Here is a 20061-nt window from a genome sequence, read left to right as displayed (position 1 = left end):
AAGCTTTGCGATAAAACCAATACCACGTATATCAGCTTAAAACTTGTGAAGAACGCTCATGCGATAATATCGTCTGTTCAGTGTCCATGTCCATTGTCTATATCTAATCGCGTTTCGCTTGAGCATCGTTCCAAAAAGCAAAAATGATTACGATTTACGCAATCCGATTAAAATACTTGTGCATAAATTTTTCATTGTGGGGATTCCTAGAATTGTAAATGAGGGTTAAGTTGCTGTTGGTATTTGGTTATTACTGGCGAGGATATCATTATTGCAATTGTGATGGGCCATTTATGACAAAGACACCCTTCTTGCGATCAATAGATGCATAACATTGGATGAACGCTCCTTTAAACCATTTAATGGTCAGGTCGTAGAATCCATGGTCAACATCAGTTGTTAAAGAAATTGAACTCAATTCGGGAACGATTAATTGAACCTTTGTTCCATTGTCATTTCGGTATATCATAACACGATAATTCCTGGTATACTGTAGCGTTCCAGAGAAACGGGGAAAGTGATATTCACCAGGTAGAAAAAAAAGAAGGTTGTTACAACTAGTCAATATTTGCTTGAGTCAGCCAATTGCATAGGGCTCCATATGTGCCAGATGTATGCAGGACAGCTCATCGCTGTTTAAATTATTTATTTTATGGGCCAACCCGCAGCGTAATTGCGTTCTTGGCGATTATGTTGCGCAAGTGTTGTGTACTGTTCCTTGTGTTGTGTTGATAATAAGGTATATAGGAAGCATAGCACTGTAAACTACTGCTGAAACATACTATTGTAATGTAAGCGAATGCTGGTTGACTGGCAGATTCAGGTCACGGAGAATGCTCGTCTCGTCGGCAATATGTATTAAGGCTGTATTCTATTATGATGTACATTGTACAATTGTACATATCTTGTTCGGCGCATAGTCATTATATAATTCCGAAAACAGTCCGTACATTAGCTGTGATGCTAATTGCACATTCGCGTCGCAGTTAAGAGCAATCAAGCCGTGTTGCCGATAAGGAAGTCGATAAGGTTTATGCACATGTTTAATGGCTTTCCTTTTATCAAATATCCCCGATAAGAGTGAGACACTGCCTGCTGAGTTGCGGCATATATATAGCACATTCTTCTTCGTGATTTTATTTATAACCTGTCTCAGCGACATCATGTTCCTGAAAACTGTCATACAGACAGGAACTACAGAGCATTGTTGCCGATACTTGTTTGAGGTATGAGAATATAGGACAGAGTATAACAGGGCGTAAGGCAACCGAGATGCTTGTGGTAATGGGTAATTCGGTACGGTAGGCGTAGCCAATATGAAAATTTGTGAGGAGGAGGCAGTTTGTAATAATCAAAAGAGGCCACGAATATCGGCTGTGTCGTAATAGCCAGGAATGACGTTATAATGTGAGAGTTAATAACTTAGAGCAGGGGTTCTCAACCATTTTGTTTTAGCTGACCTCTTTTGGACCGTCACGGACCCGCGCGGACCCCGTCAAGTTTCCGTTTAAATTTAACTCAATTATCGTGCAACCGTCATCTGACTTGTGCAAAATTTAACTGTAGGCTAGTGATAAACAGCATCAAAATGTCATATCTTTAAAATAACATACATTATCTAGAAATAGGATCGATTTTTATCATTTCAAGGCAAATTTTGAAGGTGCATTTATCGAAAGAAGTGGTCGTGTCTTGAAAATTCGCGTCTTCGATTTGATATGAACCAAGTACTAAAGATGCATTTCTACAAAGATGTTGTGAGGGATGTAATATTAACCCGTGACGCTTCCGACGACACCATAAGGCACCAAATTGAGAAACAGATTTGTTAATGACGGTCCAGCCAAGCTATTTCTATGTAGCAGCTCATCTTGAAGTTATTCTTGAATAGTGGTTATGTAAATTACCGAAGAAAATAGATCAAAAATTTCCATTTCTAGCAACTGATCACTAATTTGCTGAGACTGACAACTTGTAAACATTTCAAAGTCACCCTAATTGACCTTACTACTTCAACTTTTTATCTTTTCACAACCCCCAACAAAACATCTCTAACTGGCAATATGTTGGTATCATTAGGCTATTGTCAATTTGCAATTAAAATGAGTTTGCATGCAGAATATTTCATCTCAGATATCCATTTTTTATTGTTAGTCGTGAAGTTTTAGCAGTTATGAAGCGAATCTGCCTCGTGATTTACCTAATTGAACAAAATACAAATTAGGCTATCAATAACTTTGCAAATTTGGAGGTCTCGCGGATTCCCTGAAAATGCTTCGCGGACCCCTACCCCCGGTTGAGAACCACTGACTTGAGAGGGTAATCGGCACCCATGGCTACGTCCCAAGGCACGAAACGCTATTTCTGAAATACCCAAGTTCCTTTTGCCTCTCATGTATTCAGTAGCGAGTATAGGGTAGAGTGTGTCTTATTAGTACAGTTATTCGCGATTCGAGGATGTTAGCATTTTTCTGTATGCCGGCGATGGTTATGAATTGTCACTTTCGATCACATTATAATCAGGAGTTGATAGCGATCAGGACCGTCCATTTGTTCCCGTCGAATATTTACAGTATACACTTGTTATATCGTCATATAGAATATTCTGAGCGTGCATATCGGACATCTAGATAAGTGATTCTCAATCGCCGGTCCGTGGGAAGTTTTCCATCTCAATTCTAAAATGCAAGAAGCTGTACGCTTGTACATTAGGGCTCTTCAAAAATGATTTTTTTTCTCAAATCGTACTGGCTATTTGATAAAATTGTTAGGTTACCTAATTTAAGCCTACACACAAAATTTGGATCAATTCCACCAAGTAACCGCTTTGCTACAGGAGAAGAAAGTTTCTATTTATTATTTAAAAACAAATGATAAAAAATTTGAAAATTTTCTGTTCACCCCATGAAAGTGTTAGGCTGTCTATAGAAACGATGCTCACCAAATTTGGTTCAATTCCAACCAGTGGAAGCGGAGTTATTGCCGTCGAAAAATTTGGATTTGAATAAAATAGTATTTACGGTGACCGATTCTTTGTTTATTTATTATAGTTGTGCTCACCGTAAATACTATTTTATTCAAATCCAAATTTTTCGACGGCAATAACTCCGCTTCCACTGGCTGGAATTGAACTAAATTTGGTGAGCATCGTTTCTATAGACAGCCTAACACTTTCATGGAGTGAAGGGAAAATTTTCAAATTTTCTATTATTTATTTTTATATAATAAATATTAACTTTCATCTCCTGTAACAAAGCGGTTATTGGGTGGAATTGATCCAAACTTTGTGTGTAGGCTCAAATTAGGTAACCTAACAATTTTATCAAGTAGCCAGTACGATTTGAGAAAAAAAGGCATTTTTGAAGAGCCCTATTGTACATTGATTAGAATCAAATTTGAAAGTGATGTGCAAGTTTGCTACGTATTTTTCTGCATGGTGTCGCCATATGGAGTCCGTGGTCCATTCAGGGCGTACGTCACAATGCTGCAAGTGTTGTACGAAATTGTGCAACAGTAGTCTATAAAGAGAGAGAGAGAGAGAATTATTTTATTCGTCAACCTATAATTCGTTTCGCACAAGTTATATGCCAAAGATACGGAGATTTTTGGACAGTGCAATTAAGCGACACTTGACTTTGACAATATCTATCATAGGAGCTATAGCAAACTGCAAAGTCGCATTTCTTTCAAAGCATAATGTACAATCACAATCAAGTTAGTGCATGGTCTTTAACAGGATTTCGCGAGCTTCGCTTGCAGAAACTTCAATAGAACCGCGTATAAATATGTGATAACGAAAAGGAAGCATTCAATGAAGTTTCCAATGGACGCATACATTCGCCTTTATGAACTTTAGTTTTAATTTAGATTTTTGAAGGTCCACCAGTCAGCAACATTTGCTTTGAAGTTTCGCCGGTCCGCGAAGCCAAAAAGGTTGAGATCTGAACATGGGCATATTTAGGTGATCTCGTAGTTTTTCACACCAGAAATTAAGGCTCGTCATGTACGGGGAGATGAGTTACAAGCCCCGAGCGGCATTCGCATTTTTTATGGTGCATTAAGCCAAAGTGATGCAAATTCCTTGTAATCGCAGTGAAAAATAAACAAGGTCTTCCCTAAATTCGAAGGCGATGGAATTAACTGAAGGTAGACGAGTCTAGAGCCCGATTATCGGACGCATATTTCCAACTTAAAAATATATGAATTGTTGTATTGTTTACTTTAGAAGCGAAAATCAGAGAAATTCAAAATCGAAAACAGGTGTTCATGATTATTTATTCGATTCTCGGCTCTATCATTCCAAAACATGATTGCGACAGCATAACAAGATAGGAAGTTTGTTGTTGGATGTATTTTAGTATTCATGATGTTTCGACATCTATTATATATAGTCATTTTACAACATGCCCATATTCCTTTATATCAGTGGTTCCCAACGTGGGCGATATCGCCCCCAGGGGGCGATTTGGCGGTCTAGGGGGGCGAAAATAACGAAGGGGGCGATAGGGGGGCGAAAACGGACGAAGGGGGCGATAGGGGGCGAAAACAACGAAGGGGGCGATAGGGGGGCGATGGTGCGTTAAAACGTCTACATTGGAGTCGGGACTGTAACTACCGCACCCCAAACCCCCAATTGGGGGTGGAGGGCCCGAAATCGAACGAAGCCCAAAATTATTTCGTGAATTAACATGAATGATAGAGTAATTTTTAGAAATTCATGCGACTTTTTCAAAAAAAATCCGCGCTGCGCGCCATTCATTATTTTCTTGCGCCTTGATACGAAAATACGCATGATTTATGGAAATGGGAGACTTCGGCGTCGGCCATTACTGCGCCAAGACGCACCAAGACATATGAAGTTAGAGGCCATGTAACTTGCGACTCCGAGAAGTGTGCCAGAACGATCAGCAGCGAGAAGACCTTGGCCGAAAAGGAATGCCCTTGTGCTGACCGAAAATTTCGATATATATACATATATGTTTAATTGTCCATAGGCTGGCGTCGAATGTTCCTGTCCTGGCGACCTTAACCCTACAGGACAAATGCCATCCCGCAAGGGAAAATTATTTGACACTAAAGAAATACCAATATGAAATCATGTGCGTCTTTTAGTCTGGTACGTTTTGACGATTTACATATCTTCTGACATAGCAGATATAGGAGGTCACGAAATAGCATCATGTTAAGAAGTCAATATAATAACGATTCCGCCCGAAGATGTTTATTTATTATTTAGGGGTCCTACCTTTTCCAACATTCCATATCGACCATATTGACCGATTCAAACATGAATTATATGAATTTGTCGCGCTTCGCGCGTTTAAGCGAAATACGGTGACTCACCAAACAGTACATGAAATAGGGTTAGCTGATGTGTAGCGACAAAAACCCCACTGGCTGAAGGGGTTCTGGGGTTTGGTTTATCACCCTATGGGGCCAAAGACAAACGTTTTTTTTCGGGGGGGGGGGGGGGGGGGGCTGACGAAGTGCTGTTTTTCGGTTCCCAATATTTGGGGAGCGATCATCGGTGTGGAGCTTCAAAAGGGGGCGATGAGTCGAAAAAGGTTGGGAACCACTGCTTTATATCATATGATTTCTGATCTGTCGACTTTAGCACGGGCCACTTTCGTTCTGCGCTTTTGTAAGACAATAGGAAATTGTGCCGAAATGACCAAAGTGAAGTCCTTATATTAATTACACCCACTCGTTATGAAAAAAACGAACTTTATGCAGAGAAGAGGCGTGCACCGTGCATACTGAATAGACAGAATATTGGTAACTTTTCTGCCTTTGACCATAACTATTGCGTAATTGCTGGGTGAATCTGTTCAGAAAATTTCACAAAACGTTCAATAGCAATTGCTGCCGCGACAAGCAGGCAGTATTCTCTCGGCCTATCCTGTAATGGAGCCGGCACTATACCTATAGCAGGTGTAGTGTTCGGACACACATCATTGGTTAAGTTTCGTGAGCGGGGTATTCTGAGAAGTATTCCTGCCAATACCTCAATTTTCGGGAGTTTTTTTATAGATTCACTGACATGAGCGTATCTAGAATGGATTATTCTGAAAGCGGTTGAAAATGTAGGGAAAGTGAATTTGTTTAAACAATCAAGTGACGTCAGCTATCCACTGTGACGCGGGGGGAACAGATTGCGTCATAATGACCAACTGCAAAATATAGGGATGGGGCTAGGCAACTCTCGTGCCCCTGGCTACGCCATGCTCATTAGCATAATGAGCGAGATGCAGCGGTGTTAGCATCCTCACTTCATAATGTATATTATACATCTACTATTGTGGGGTCATTGTATTTGATGTCACATTGTCGTCATCTTATCGCTGAAAATACTTCGCATGTCCTGAATGTATTCATAATTCATAATCTATATTTAACATGTCTTTATTTCAATTTAAGAACCGTGTATGGGCGATAGACCACGTAGTGATATGTTATTGTGAGAGGTGTTCGGGAATATTGCGCCTCGTAAAAATCAAAGTGTGGAAACCGGTGTGAAAGTGCGTAATAATAACAACCTTGTCTCCGCTGTCGTAACCAGTGTGGAATCGGCTCCTTCGCTACTTAACCTTTTTCTGTATTGGATTGAAAGCCCTGTAATGTAGTCTGTGCGTGCGATCAAATCGTAACCACAAATTTAAGAACCTTTCAAATTCTTTTGAGCAGAGACATCCTAGTTAGTCTTATCAGATACTTTACCACATATAATTAATCGCGTTCATGAGAAACATGCGACACTAATTGCTTCTCGCGGAATATGCTCTTTCGAGAATTCTATAATTTCTGCCTGCATACAGTGGCTCATGTTGTAATTGTTACGAGGATTTAAGACCCCGATTCGATTTCAATAAGAGGGGACTTTGGTCATTGACTGATAGGAGCGTCTTGACCCATTAGCACCTTTGTTTCATCCGACATACAGTCGTTAGATAGATAAGGTAGTGACCCGGTGGTGATTGTTGCGACAGATGATACATTGGGAATACAGGTAAAACAATGTAACGAGTGACTAACGACACAATAGGGAGCGTGTCTACCGTAGGGGCCGCGAAATACTTTGCTCATCGTACAGCTGCAATTCGCATTGTCGACGGCGGAAACTGGCGTGAGAATCGGTGCAATTATTAAATGCTATATCTAGGCATTAGGATTGCGTATTTCGTAACTAAGTCCAAATTTTATTAGAATGTATTGTACAATGTACAGTACAAAGCCCTGCCGCAACCGAATTTCGTTTCATGACAGGAAAGAGAGAATCAATTGTAGGCGCGGGAGAAGAAGGTAAATATGCCTGCTGTGCGGGCTAGTCGCAGTCAGATTATTCGAGCTGAAGTGTGGCCGGTAGCTGTTCGCAAAGCCTATGATTTTACTCAAGGGAATAGAAAGGAATGAATTGATTTATAGCCGCAACTGTGGCTAGTATAGCTTCTGATTGATATGAATCCATTCGGACAGTAGTAGGTGAGGTAATGGTATTTCCACATTATAATCGAGTCACACAAGGGCTTTATTATCATACATTTTCATATTATAAGCAATGATTGGAATGTTGTTTATTGTAGCTGTGTCAAAAACTTGATATACCAGTGCTCATATAATATAAAGTTGAATAATAAATATAATATATAGGTTATGCATTTCACACAGGAGCATGTAAGGACTTTTTGTATGCTTGATATTAAAACATTTTGACAATTTATTGTGTGTGGTAAATTGTATTCCGTATTGGCCCATAATTTTTATTGGGTGTGGGTGTACCCCTCTCAAAAGGGTATGCCAGATAGGCCTACCCCGACCCAGACTAGTAACTTGACACTGATAATGACCTTTTTTAAAGTCGTAAATACTGCAAGTGATGAGTGAAAGTTATGTTTTGCTAGCAAGATTCTGACTGCCCAAAAGTGATAACCATATTTTGGATGTAATCGTTATCAATGTAGTACATTGCCCATCGACTGGGGTGTGTAACTTTTGTGTAAACATTAAAAGGGTGATATAGGCTACTCTAGGGTGTGCTGTTCCTGTCTTGTCCTTATCTATTGCATGTGTCAAGTGTTAGTTAGATTGGAGGAGATGCGCTTCTTCTTAGTGTATTTTAGTCAGCCGTGAACTATTAGGTAGTATTATTTTATGCTACTTTTAAATTTGGGTCAAGGATGTTTTTTTTGTGTTCACCCTTCAGTATGTCAGTTGATTTTATGTATATTTTTCTAAATTGCTGGTGTTACAATGCATTGATAATTTCAGATCATTTTAAAAGGGTACCTAGGCACTATCTGGTACCCATTATCAGTCAGCAGGCCTGTGGCTATGACTGACTCAGGCTTTTCGTCCGCTGCATCACAGCGATCAGCATCATCGATAATCAGGCCTGCTCTTATCAACTCGTTTTCGAGCTCACTGAAACCGGATATAGCCGCCGTTCCCTTGGAAAAGGACGAGAGGGGGTCGAACGACGCGTTGCCCAAGCCATGTATTCAATATCCTTCTAATTTTGGACGCTCCAGTATACCAAATAGGTATATATATGTGCAGTGCATATGACTATGTAATTCATCACTGTGGAATTATAGTAGCTTATGTCCAATTTTCACTTTGAGAAAATCAAGTTCATGTAAAATTTTCATTTTCTGTCTGCCAAATCTTGGCTACGGTTATGTTTGTCACATAGATCGGGCAATTTTTGCGAAAACTTGATTTTTTCAGTATGATAAATGGATATAGGCTACTCTGATTCCAGTTTCAATATTAGGTTTGCATATGTACACTTCAACCATAACAGTTCCTTGTGTAGGCTATATGTTTCTCTTCTCAAAAATTTAACTGTACTTTGCAAACTCCTGGCCAGCACCCAGTTTGTACTGTACATGAATAATTTTTTTCTACATTGTTATGATTGCTGTGCTGTGATTTATATTTGTGTATTCCATCCATTTTTTAGGCTTATTTACGAGAAGAATCATGGAGGATATTCCCCCGGTCTATCGCCGTATTCACATCCAGAATTGTCTCCAATGTCAAGCTTGACATACGACTTCAAGGATCTCAGCACAAGGTAATACCATAAGTTACCACGAAAAAACTCCGTAATCACAATGTATTTTCTATTTGACAGCCATAGTTCCGCAGATACACCTAGGAAGCGGTTATCTTTATCGAGCTTATCCAGCTTAGATTCCCCGCATCCGTCTGGTTCTTCGTGTTTCGGGTACAGTAGCCTTAGTCACAACTCTCCACTGCTTTCTGGACTGTCGAATTCACGATCGTCGAACGATGCCGCTACCTCAAACAGCAGTGATGGTAAGTGAATACAATTTTGTGATGCCGTCGCTGTGGAACCAGAGTAGCTTATACGATTGAATAGTATATTCATATTGAAATAAATGCAACTATTTTTGGCTGACCCTTATCAGGGGTTATCGTCAGCAACTAGTAGACAATTGGAAAGAACATTGTATATCAATCATAAATTTTCTTTCCAATTCTCTACTAGCTGCTGACGATTACCCCTGACGAGTGTCAGCCGAAAATATTCGGGTTTATTTCAATATGAATATACTATGCAATTGTATATTGAAGCTCTGTACCTCCAAGAAGCTCTTCAGAATTGCTTGTGTTGTCTTCGAACATCCTGAGAACAATCGAGTTTTAGTAAAACTTTGTAATTTTCTTTGGCTGTATCTTGGTCATGGTTATATTTGAAACTGTGTGACAAACAATGGTCATGGCCATGATATGACCTATAGAAAATCAAAAATTTTATCAAAACTTGCTTTACAATATTTTTGGCTGACACTCGTCTGGTGTAATCGTCAGGAACTAGTTTTCTGGTTTATTTCAATAGTAGTATACCATTCAATTGTATATTGAAGTTCTTCGAAACTGGATTTTTGCAAAATTCCATGCTGTAGTATGCTGTTTGTTATCTGTAGTTGAGTTAGCTAGTCAACCGAATATTTCCTAACTCTTTAGGTTTACTGAAGTAAGCAGTTAGTAGCTGTTTTATTTCAGATATTTTGTGAGGATATCAAGTCGAGTGGAAGCGAATGAGCAATGTGCATTAGTTCCTGCATTTGATATTTTCCTCTTTCTAAAACACTTGAAAGGATATTCCCTTCAAACAATTAGGACTAGTGCTTTACCTCGAGGGTGCGTGCAGTCCGTGGATTAACACATTTTCACGCGTGCACCGTTTCGCGTCGCGAATAGCGCGCATCGGAATTTCGAGCGAATTTTTCCGCGCATCCCTGGCGAAAATTTTTGAAAGTCGATCCGAAGATTTTTGAAATTCCCGCTTCTGACTCGGCCGGCCACTCGCCTGCTAAGCAGATGCCGGTGCGTCAACAGCGGTTCTCTCGCGTTCAGCGGCGCGTGGCGGCAGTGTTTCTTTTAAACATCCGCGCGCGTTGCCCAACCCACTCGGACCGGCCGAGGTATTTTAGTGACAGATGGCGTAGTGTTTCTTCCCTCGCAAATTCCACCGGTACTACAGGCGATGTTGACCCTTTGAACACATCACGCGCACGGATACCTTAAATTATTCAATTGTATATTTAAATTGCGCACCTACAACAGACTTAGACAGTCTAATTATAATTTAATTTGTTACGTGTTAGTTTGCCTTGATTTGGATTATAACATATTGTGAAATGTTACAATGCTCTAATTTTATTACTAATCTAATTGCCGTTTTTCCTGAAAATGCTACAGGATAATCGTATAGTATGAAGCGAGCCAAGCTTGCTGTATAGACAATTAGAAATTTGTAAGTGTCGTGCTTACGAAAATGAATTCTGGTTTAATACGAACTGAATTTGATCCAAGTTTCACATTTTCAGTTATTCTAATCTAATTTGGAAAATCTGCGTAGCTATAATGCTAATTCTAGTCGAATTCGGAAAAAGTGTAGCTATAGTTCCGAGCTAATCTAATCCAATGCTTCACGCAACTTTCATTATCCGTATGCGTAGCCGGCGAAGGGTTAATTATTGTGTGTTCTGTCCAGTCCATTCATAATTCACAGTCTCTTTGTGAGAAGTCGAGGAAAATCTGCGGTGCGCGGTCTGTGTGGCGATCCTTGGTAACCAGATACGGAGATCATGAATAGCGCCTTTGTGGCTTTTGATGATTTGTCTAGATTGGGTTTGTCGGCCGGTGAGATCGGTACCGTTGTTGACGGTTCAAACCGTTGATACAGTTATGGGTACAAATAATTGGTCGCCGCTGTTCGTTAAGGATATTTTTGTAAACAATGGAGTCCAATATCCTATGCCGGCCGGGGCGCTACGCACAATAGTTGTATTAAATATGTATAAGGTTTTAACGTCTTGACCGCGTCGTGGCTTGTGATTCCGCAGCGCGCGCACCTTGTTGATTTTGCGAACAGATGCCCGGCGTTGAATTGAAAGGACGAGGCGTGTTCTCTCTTTGCGTAGCACTCGGGCGAGGCTTGGTAACGCGCAGCGTGTCTAGGCAAAGTAGCGTCGGTGATTACGAATTTCAAATGTAGCCATCCGTTAGTTCAACGGATATTTTTCGAATCGTAACGTAGCGTGTCGGAAATAGAGGCGGGGTCGCGCACCGGCGAGATATCGGATATTTACCCCGTAAAAGAAAATGGATAATATATTCGCAATGAAATAAACCGGGGTATTATCGGCTGACACTGATTGTTGATGTACAATGTTCTATCAATTCGCTACTAGTTGCTGACGATTACCCCTGACCCAGTGTCAGCCGAAAATATTCGGATTATTCCAATATTAATATAATATTTAATTATATATTGAAGTTCTGTACCTCCAAGATGCTCTTCAAAAGCGTACTGGGCGACTCATTTATCACCTAAGACGGGTAGGGGCTACTTCCCGAGAGAAATCTCGACCCACCATTACACACTGCGTTATGGTGTATATAATTATACATTATGTTACCGCAAACGCCAGAAACAACGAATACGTGGCCTGTATATCGACATTAGACAGTTAGGCAACCTCTGGCAAGTAGGGCCCGACTGATAACGGATTTTTGAGCCGATGGCGATAACCAATAACCCCGATATTGAAATCGATATTGGAAAGATATGGCATCTCGCTTATGGCGCATTTCCAAAACTCCGAAGCATTTATTTGACCAGCTGTGTGCGCGCATCTATTGCAGGGGTGGCCAACCTGCGGCCGCAGAAGGAAATTTGTGCGGGATGGACAAGGCACGTTATTCAGTTAGTTGGCCACCAGAATTGGGTGTTAATCGGCCCACCCGAAGCTTCATCATCATTTTTAACTTGCCCAAAATTTTGAAAACACTCCCTTTATCAACTCTACCGGTGAATCTGATCACACGGGCCGAGAAAGGATAAATCCTTGATTGGAATACGGGATTATGTGAAACCGCTAACAATAATAACGTGATTCTGAAAAATTTTCGCTTTATGCGACCTGAACTTATCGCAGTAACTATTCATAACATGACTGACTACTCACGATTTCCGTGCTTATAGAGAGCCGATGTGAATGAATAGATTAGACCGGAGTTCATCGGGAAGGGACATGGACACTGGACAGTTTAACATGGGTATCTGGCGTCCAGTTTGTTCGTTATGATTGTGCCCTGGAATGCGCCGTATGCTACATGAGTAATCGAAATGCGGCCGTGAACAGCAAAAAGGTTGGCCCGGGGCCTACGTAGGCCCCGGTTGGCCACCCCTGATCTATTGCTATACTTGGACGACGGACATGAAATAAATTACAAAGGCTGCATCTATGCAACTGCAAGCTACATGAAATACCAGTCTGGCAGTCGCAGATTTATAGTTTCCTGACTCGTTACTGCCATGTTACGATGTCACACGGAAATCGCCGATATTTCTTACCTCTAATAATGACCGATACCGATTTCAAGCGTGCTATCGACTAAATGTTATTGGCGAACTGATATAATCTAATGATAAAACCGTGTGACGTAACGACTCATTCACACACTGGGGCAACCGTTGAACCACACGATGTAACAATTTCCTTGGATTTATTTGATTGAAATCAATAAAAGGGTCAGACGCGCGCTTCAAAATCCGTTGAAAATTCCATCAGTCCGTGAAACCCGATTCGCCCATTCACGCACGGATTTGCATTGATGACGCGAAGCGAGTAATAAGCTATACTGGCCCCCTCTTTGCCCCGGGAATAATAGCCGCGCGATTTCTCTCAAGGGGCTTAACACAGATAAAAGCGCGGGCATGAGTTTACTCGGGAGTGTAATAGCCCGCTGTAATGTTTTCCGGTGAATTCGGCGTTCGGTGAATTTGGCGTTAGAACTGTTATCTTAGAGTCGGTTCGCCGATAACATCGAGACGATATCACACTGTATCACAAATACAGGTATCGGCCATTATAGGTAAATGATATCGGCAATTTTCGTCATGTCGCACGGTATGAGGTAGCCAGCGAGCTATATTCTGACGGCCAGGCTGGAAATATTGATATATTTTTGTAGCTTATTGGTGTCCAGATGCAGATTTACTAGTCCAGTTCGTGAAATGGCCGTAAAGCTGTTTAAATAAAGGCTCGGAGTTATGGAAATCCCCCTTAGCTAGATGCCATATCATTCAGATTTCGTTTTATCGGTATCGGCTGAAAATCCTGCATCGGTCTGGCACTAGTTATCACTTATTATTGCTTAACTGATGCATCGCTATTGTAATAATATATCCGAGAATGAATGTGTCACTGAACACGAGCTTGAATTTTGGTATACGGCATTTGGTAGGTATGTATTAATTAATTAATCAATTATTGTATTCGTGTAGGGATTATGTATTCGGTTCGGGTAGGTCAGTATTAGGGGCCTACAAGTTCTGAATTCACCAATTCGCTAGCAGCCGCAACAATACAATTTCCACGCCACACGAGACCTCGCGCTAACGACGGACAATTCGGCGGCAATCAATGACGTCACACTATCCAAATAAGCTACCTCGTTATCACAGCCCCGCGGGTCTCGTTTTTCGAGTAATTACAGACTTTAGGTGTGGCCAGAATAACGCCGGCTTGCCGCCAGAACGCCGTAATGAAACATTGTAATGTCCATCGCCACTATGCACGCACACTTGGACTGGATAATTTTAGTTGTCTTCTCGCCCTAATAAGTGCGAAATGCCAGTAACCTAATTCTAATGTAATTATTTTATGATCCCATTTTAATAATATAATTCTTGTTTACTCGAAAATTCAACAAGAGAATTGTGTAGTGCGAAGCGAGCCAAGTGCGCTGTACACTGGACAGGCATTTGCCATCCTTGTGCTTACAAGAACAAACTCTGTTTTGATATAAACTGAACTTGATTTCCGAGTTCACGGGAATTCAGTGCCGTAGTTCTAATTCCAATCTAATTTGGAAAATATGAAAATTTTCTAGTCCAACTCTTGATTGATAATCAAGGCGATTTTTTGACCTAAAAAACGAAGATTTTGACCTAATTTTGACATTTTTACCTTGAAAAACGTAATTTTGACCAAATTTTGACCTAACGTATGCAATTTAGGTTTGTCCCGTTTGTCCTTACGGAGTAGTTTGGCCTGAAAAAACTTTTTTGACCACAAAAATGTCAAATTTGTACATGCGAAAACTTTATTTTAACGAAATCTGACCCTATGACGAACTGCAGAACACGTATTATGGTAGAAATATTAAAATTTGTTGTAGTACAACGAAAGATACTTTCCTACATTCTCGGGCAGAAAGTGTCTGTCCTTGCTTGGTAGCTCGCCAAGAATGGAAAAAGAACGTTCAACAGCGGCAGTTGTTGGCTGACAACACTGAAGTTGTGGGTACACTGCTGGTGACACACCGTTTTGCTTCATTCTGGAAATGGTCTCTACATCACAATTTTTCATCACGCGCTTCTTGATATGAGAACCATGCGATGCCCGCGCAGTCTTGCCTCAGTTAGGATATTGCGGTACGTTGAGCGTAACACCATGTCAACCTATTGTTTCATTTGAATGATTGTGATTTCCAATGGGCCGTCTACAACGGTTGGCCTACTGAGTAGGCTGCAAGCTGTAAAATGTCAAATTATAAGTTCACTAACAGTGCACAATCTACAATTTTGACGAAATTTTGACTTTTTTTGACATGTAAAAAAAATCGCCCCATTATTAATATACATATCCGCGCACGGCCAGTCGGCTATGCAGGTGAAAAAGCGCGGTTCTTGCTACGCAGCTGCCGCGGTCGGCCTGCAAAATGCAAATGCCCCGTGCGCGGAACCTGAACTCGTGTATATATAGGTTAATCGCTCGGAAATAATCTTCGATTCCGAGACTTGTTTGTCACCTCTCGCTCACCTCCGTGTGAATTGTTCCGAAATTGCAGAAATCGACCGCTTAGCGGTGCGCGCATGAATTAAAATCTCGTACGGACCCCGTTTCCTTAACGCACGCTGCGCCGTAGACGCGAAACGCCTTTCAATCTATGCCGCGGCTTATTAGTTGTGTTAATCCAGAGGTGAGCTGTGTCGCGCGGGCAAAGGTACTGCGCGCTAGATTCGACCGCGGCCAGGCGGATTAAGTTTAATTAATTTCCCGAACAGCTCTCGCCTTATCCCAGCTGTGGCAGCTAGAAAATCGCCACCCTTTCCAAATTAGTTTATTTGTAGAGCTTCTTCGAGGTACGGAACTGCAATAAACAATGGAATAGTATATTCATATTGAAGTGTACCCGAATATTTTCGGCTGACACTCGTCGGGGGTAATCGTCAGCAACTAGTTGAGAATTCAATTCCAAATTAGATTAGAGTTCGAATTTTAGCTATACAGTTACAAATTAGATTAGACTAGAATTTTAGATACACAGTTTTTCAAGTTAGACACATTTATTTCAAAATTAATCTAGAATTAGAATTATAGTTACCATGGCCAACCAAAACACGTCGGTCATGTTGGTACACAGTTTTTGTTCGCAATGGATCAGGATTCGAATTATAGCTACAGTTCTTTTCCAAATTATGCTAGAATTAGAATTACTGAATTCGCGAAAACTTGGGAATTTAGTCAGTTCAGTCTGTGTCGAATCAGAGCTCGTCCTCGTAAGCAAGAGAATGGCAGATGTGTGTGCAGCAGAATTGTCTGGTTTCGCTCTGTACAGTTCTGTTTCGGCATTTTCACGAGAACCAGAAATTAGACTAGATGACAATCAGAAATAGAGGTAAGAAAGATTTCACAAATTAGTTAGAATTAGATTACCTATATTTTGCTTTAATCAATCTACTTGTCCATTGTCCAGATGAGTTGTGCGTCGCAATTTTTTGTTTACGCTTTACGCGAGACGCGAATCGCGAACATCTCACGTTGAAATTGGTGTTCAGGCAGGCGGAAGATATGCGGCGTTAGACAAGCGGTTTTGGTCAGGAACTGTTTTGGGAAGGAGAGAAAGATTTTCGTCCCTGTTGCGAAGGCGAGCCAGGGATCCAACCGTGGCAGTGTGTCTCAGATCAGAGGATTCGAACCGATTGCGGCCGAAGGTATTATATATTTGTCTCTGCGGTTGCATGCAGATTGAATAGGACAGTCGGTTGCCGAGTGTGGCTAAGGTAGAATGTTTTCTTGTCTATAGGGCTTGGCACTTGGCAGAATTATTACTTGAGCGATATTAGATTCTATTAGGCTTCGAGTTGCGTGATGGAGTCTCTTATGAAGTCACGAAAGTTCGAGTTCAAATACACGTACATTTTATGCTACCGCAAAGAATATAATGCCGGTTCAACACCGCGTTCATGTAATTTATTAGAATACTAATGCCTATTTTATTGCATTTTGTGACGACGTCATTTCCGATAACGTTCGCAACTTCGCACTACGGGTTTCGCATGCTGTGATACTATTAATCGAGGTTTCAAGGTGCCCACTGTCGAAATGGTATAGAAACTATAATATATAGCCGGAAGAAGCGTATAAAGTCAATCTCACGACACGACCCAAATCAATACAATTAATACTCAAATGCAGATTCCTCAAACCACTTGGCTAGAAGAGCTTCGCAGCCAACCCAGTGATACCCTGGTTTAAATCATTGTTTCTCGAACGCCGTCCCGCTTCCAGTTTACGACCGATCCACCAAATACTGTATACTTGAGAATTTTATCTTCTGTCGTAAAATGCAAATGGTCGAAGGCTTGGCTATTAATAAGAGGAATTAAACAACGAATTTTAAACCGATTTCGAAATTTAGAAGGTAATTTAGAATGCTTCGTAACGTGACATAAGAGTTCGTGGTCTGCGTTCGACTTGTCATACGTCACAATCCTGAGTAGGTCAGTTGTCCGTGGGTGTTTTAATAGTGGCCTACAGCTTTAAGATGAGATGTGTGGAAACTGAGAGGAGTTTTCAAGCAAAACTCAACGAAATTCGGCTGCGATTTAGCGACGTTTGACATTATAATAGAATCTGGGAAACATCGAAATCGCCTTTCCTTACCAAGAAACCCAAATGCTTAAATCGAGTTTATGGTTTTAACGGGCATTTGCCTGGCAGAGACCAGACATGGACATGGGCAACTAGAAGATATCCAGTTTTCCTAAAGTAGATTAGAATTGGAATTATAGCTGCACTACTTTTTAAAATTAGATTGGAATTAAAATTACTGAATTCGAGAAAACTTGGAATTTAAATCCAGTTCGGTTCATATCAAATCAAAGTTTATTATGATAAGCGCGAGAACGGCAAATGTCCCTACAGTTCGCCTATCGCATTTTCAGGAATTAGTTTAGAATTATAATTAGAGCGTAGATACTTGCAGGAAATTGGAATTACAATTGGAGCAAAGAAGCATCTCCAAATTGGCTTAGAATTAGATTATCGACATTTCGCTCTAATTATACAACTAGAATTAGCCTATCTATTCGCCCACGTCAGAAACGCCAGTAGAACTCCAATAGAACCATCGTATAGTAGGTGTTATATGAAAAATTTCTCGTTCAATTACAGTTCCGATTCTTTGTTTTGAGTCGGACACCTCCGTCGTTATAACATTCCTAGTTGATTTCGATATTTGGAAGGTCACTTCTCCGCCAAATTTGTATTGACATTTTGCCGGTCCGCAAGCCGAAAATGTTTACAAGATAAGAAGCAATGGTTAAACACAGCTTGTTTTACAAATCTAGGTTGTAAAACTTCCAGTTTATGGAAGTGCACGGCACAGTGCGTTTTTTACTGAATGATACGCGGTCAAGGGTCGTTAGAGGCGCCTTTGTAATCTGTTTGGCGGCCCTGTCAGCCTACTTCGCGTCGGCTCAGTACCTGAGATGCTATTCCGCACTCGAAGGTTTTAAGGAAAACACTTGTGCTGCGAGTTCTTCGCCTTCAAGTGACATTTAGCTTGGCAGGCTGTTTCTCCGATCTATTCAGAGTCGCCGGGAAACTTGGCTTAAGCCGTCTTAAGCGCCGTTAAGCGCCGTTCGAGGATGTTACCCATATTGAGTTTCATGTAGCAATCGGCTACTTTGATGATTGATTAATGATCTACTAATGGTCCCGCGCGCAACCCAAAACTCTTATCTGATTACGGAGCAGAGGTTGTCGACATTATGAGCTTGGAAAACGTGGTTATGGGTCTGGTAAACCTTCGAAAAATCTGTGTGCAAACCCAACACACGCAACAAGTAAATTACGTAGCTGTGCCAAAGTAAAGAATGGGAATTTCGATTAAATTAGAAATTTGTTGCTATCCTTTCGTTATTACAAGTGTTGTGCGTGATTTTATTGAAGTTTCTACGATGCGAAGTCCTGATAAGATCATTAACTTTATTTTGACTCGCTTTTTGGAGGTACAGAACTTCAACAAGAATATATTATTCAATAATTTTGACTGGTGGCTTTCTCCTATAATAAAAGCGACTTTGCCGTTCGATATACTCTAGCATACTGTCAAACGTCACCGAATTGTACTGCCGAATTTCGTTAAATTTTGTTGCGAGTCTTCTCAAGTTTCAAATGTTTGCTACTTTTTAATTAAACAGTATGGTACAATAATTGCAGCGTTGTGACGCGATAAGTCATTTATTACGTCACAGCGCTGTAAATTACGTGTCAGCGCGTCAGTTCTGAGTTCGATGATGTCTCTAATTAACGGACAAGCCTACAAATTCCAACCTTTGAAATTGAGCTATAACATCTAAATCTATTTTGCTGACCGGCGATTGAGGGCCGCTGGTGTAGAATACGTTCTACTACGTAAGTCAACCCTCATTCTCTGCACAAATTATAAACTTTAGAATCTTTCAATCGCTAGGATTCTCGACCGCCGAATGCCTGTATGGTTTCCAGTGAATTGAGGACGTTATGAATTTGGCGTTAGAAATTTGTCAACTATTATTATGAAAGTGATGCATTAATGTAATGTTGATAAATTCGAAAATACACGTTCCAATGAGTATGAGCTTGAATTATGATATACTGAACATTGTTAATTCGGCACTCGGCAGTTCGGATATATGTATTAGAAGAGCTTCTTGGAGGTACAGAACTTCAATATACAATTGAATAGTATATTCATATTGAAATGAACCCGAATATTTTCGGCTGACACTCGTCAGGGGTAATCGTCAGCAACTAGTAGAGAATTGTAAAGAACATTGTATATCAACAATCGTATCACAACAATCGTATGTATTAATGTGTTCCGATTAGGGATTGGGTAGGGGTAAAGGGTTACGTTAGCGCTATAATTAAGTGCTAAGTGCCGAATACAACATTTTGATTTCATCGAGTGCCGTACATCACAATTCACGCTCATATAGAAGGAAACATCCGTATTGCACCGTTGGGGGTTCTTCACAAAAATGACTTTTTTCTTCTCAAATTATACTGGATACTTGATAAAATTGTGAGGCTACCTATTTAAAGGCTGCACACACCAATTCCTTTAAACCTCGATTAGTGGTATCGTATTGTAACTTTCTCCACGCGATTGATACTGTCATGACGTCGTAATAAGTGATACTCGGCTCTGCCCAGCCCGGCTTAGCTTCGTAACTGGAAAATTGTACGG

The 20061-nt window shown here is 40.7% G+C and overlaps 1 protein-coding gene across 4 annotated transcripts in view; it reads left to right on the top strand.

Annotated features, from left to right (window-relative positions):
* LOC145440511 (isoleucine--tRNA ligase, mitochondrial-like) overlaps positions 1 to 20061 on the top strand; it is a 227074-nt gene that overhangs the window by 131010 nt on the left and 76003 nt on the right. Inside the window, exons 2-5 of one of the 4 annotated variants that reach the window (XM_080318134.1) lie at positions 8266 to 8537; positions 8960 to 9073; positions 9134 to 9318; positions 16382 to 16537. The exons of 1 other annotated variant lie outside the window; for it this stretch is intronic. In XM_080318134.1, coding sequence (XP_080174260.1) covers positions 8329 to 8537; positions 8960 to 9073; positions 9134 to 9318; positions 16382 to 16537 — 664 coding nt within the window. In that variant the 5' untranslated portion in view covers positions 8266 to 8328. Of the gene's footprint in view, positions 1 to 8265; positions 8538 to 8959; positions 9074 to 9133; positions 9319 to 12704; positions 16222 to 16381; positions 16538 to 20061 lie in introns of those variants that run through there. 2 more of the 4 variants (XM_080318135.1, XM_080318137.1) reach the window with 2 other exon arrangements.

Source organism: Botryllus schlosseri, chromosome 6 (genome assembly GCF_051294905.1).
Source record: "Botryllus schlosseri isolate E-star chromosome 6, Bs_hap1, whole genome shotgun sequence".
In the NCBI taxonomy this organism is placed as follows: Eukaryota; Metazoa; Chordata; class Ascidiacea; order Stolidobranchia; family Styelidae; genus Botryllus; species Botryllus schlosseri.
The sequence above is the reverse complement of the archived record's forward strand: the minus strand, read 5'-3'. Positions and strand labels throughout refer to the sequence as shown.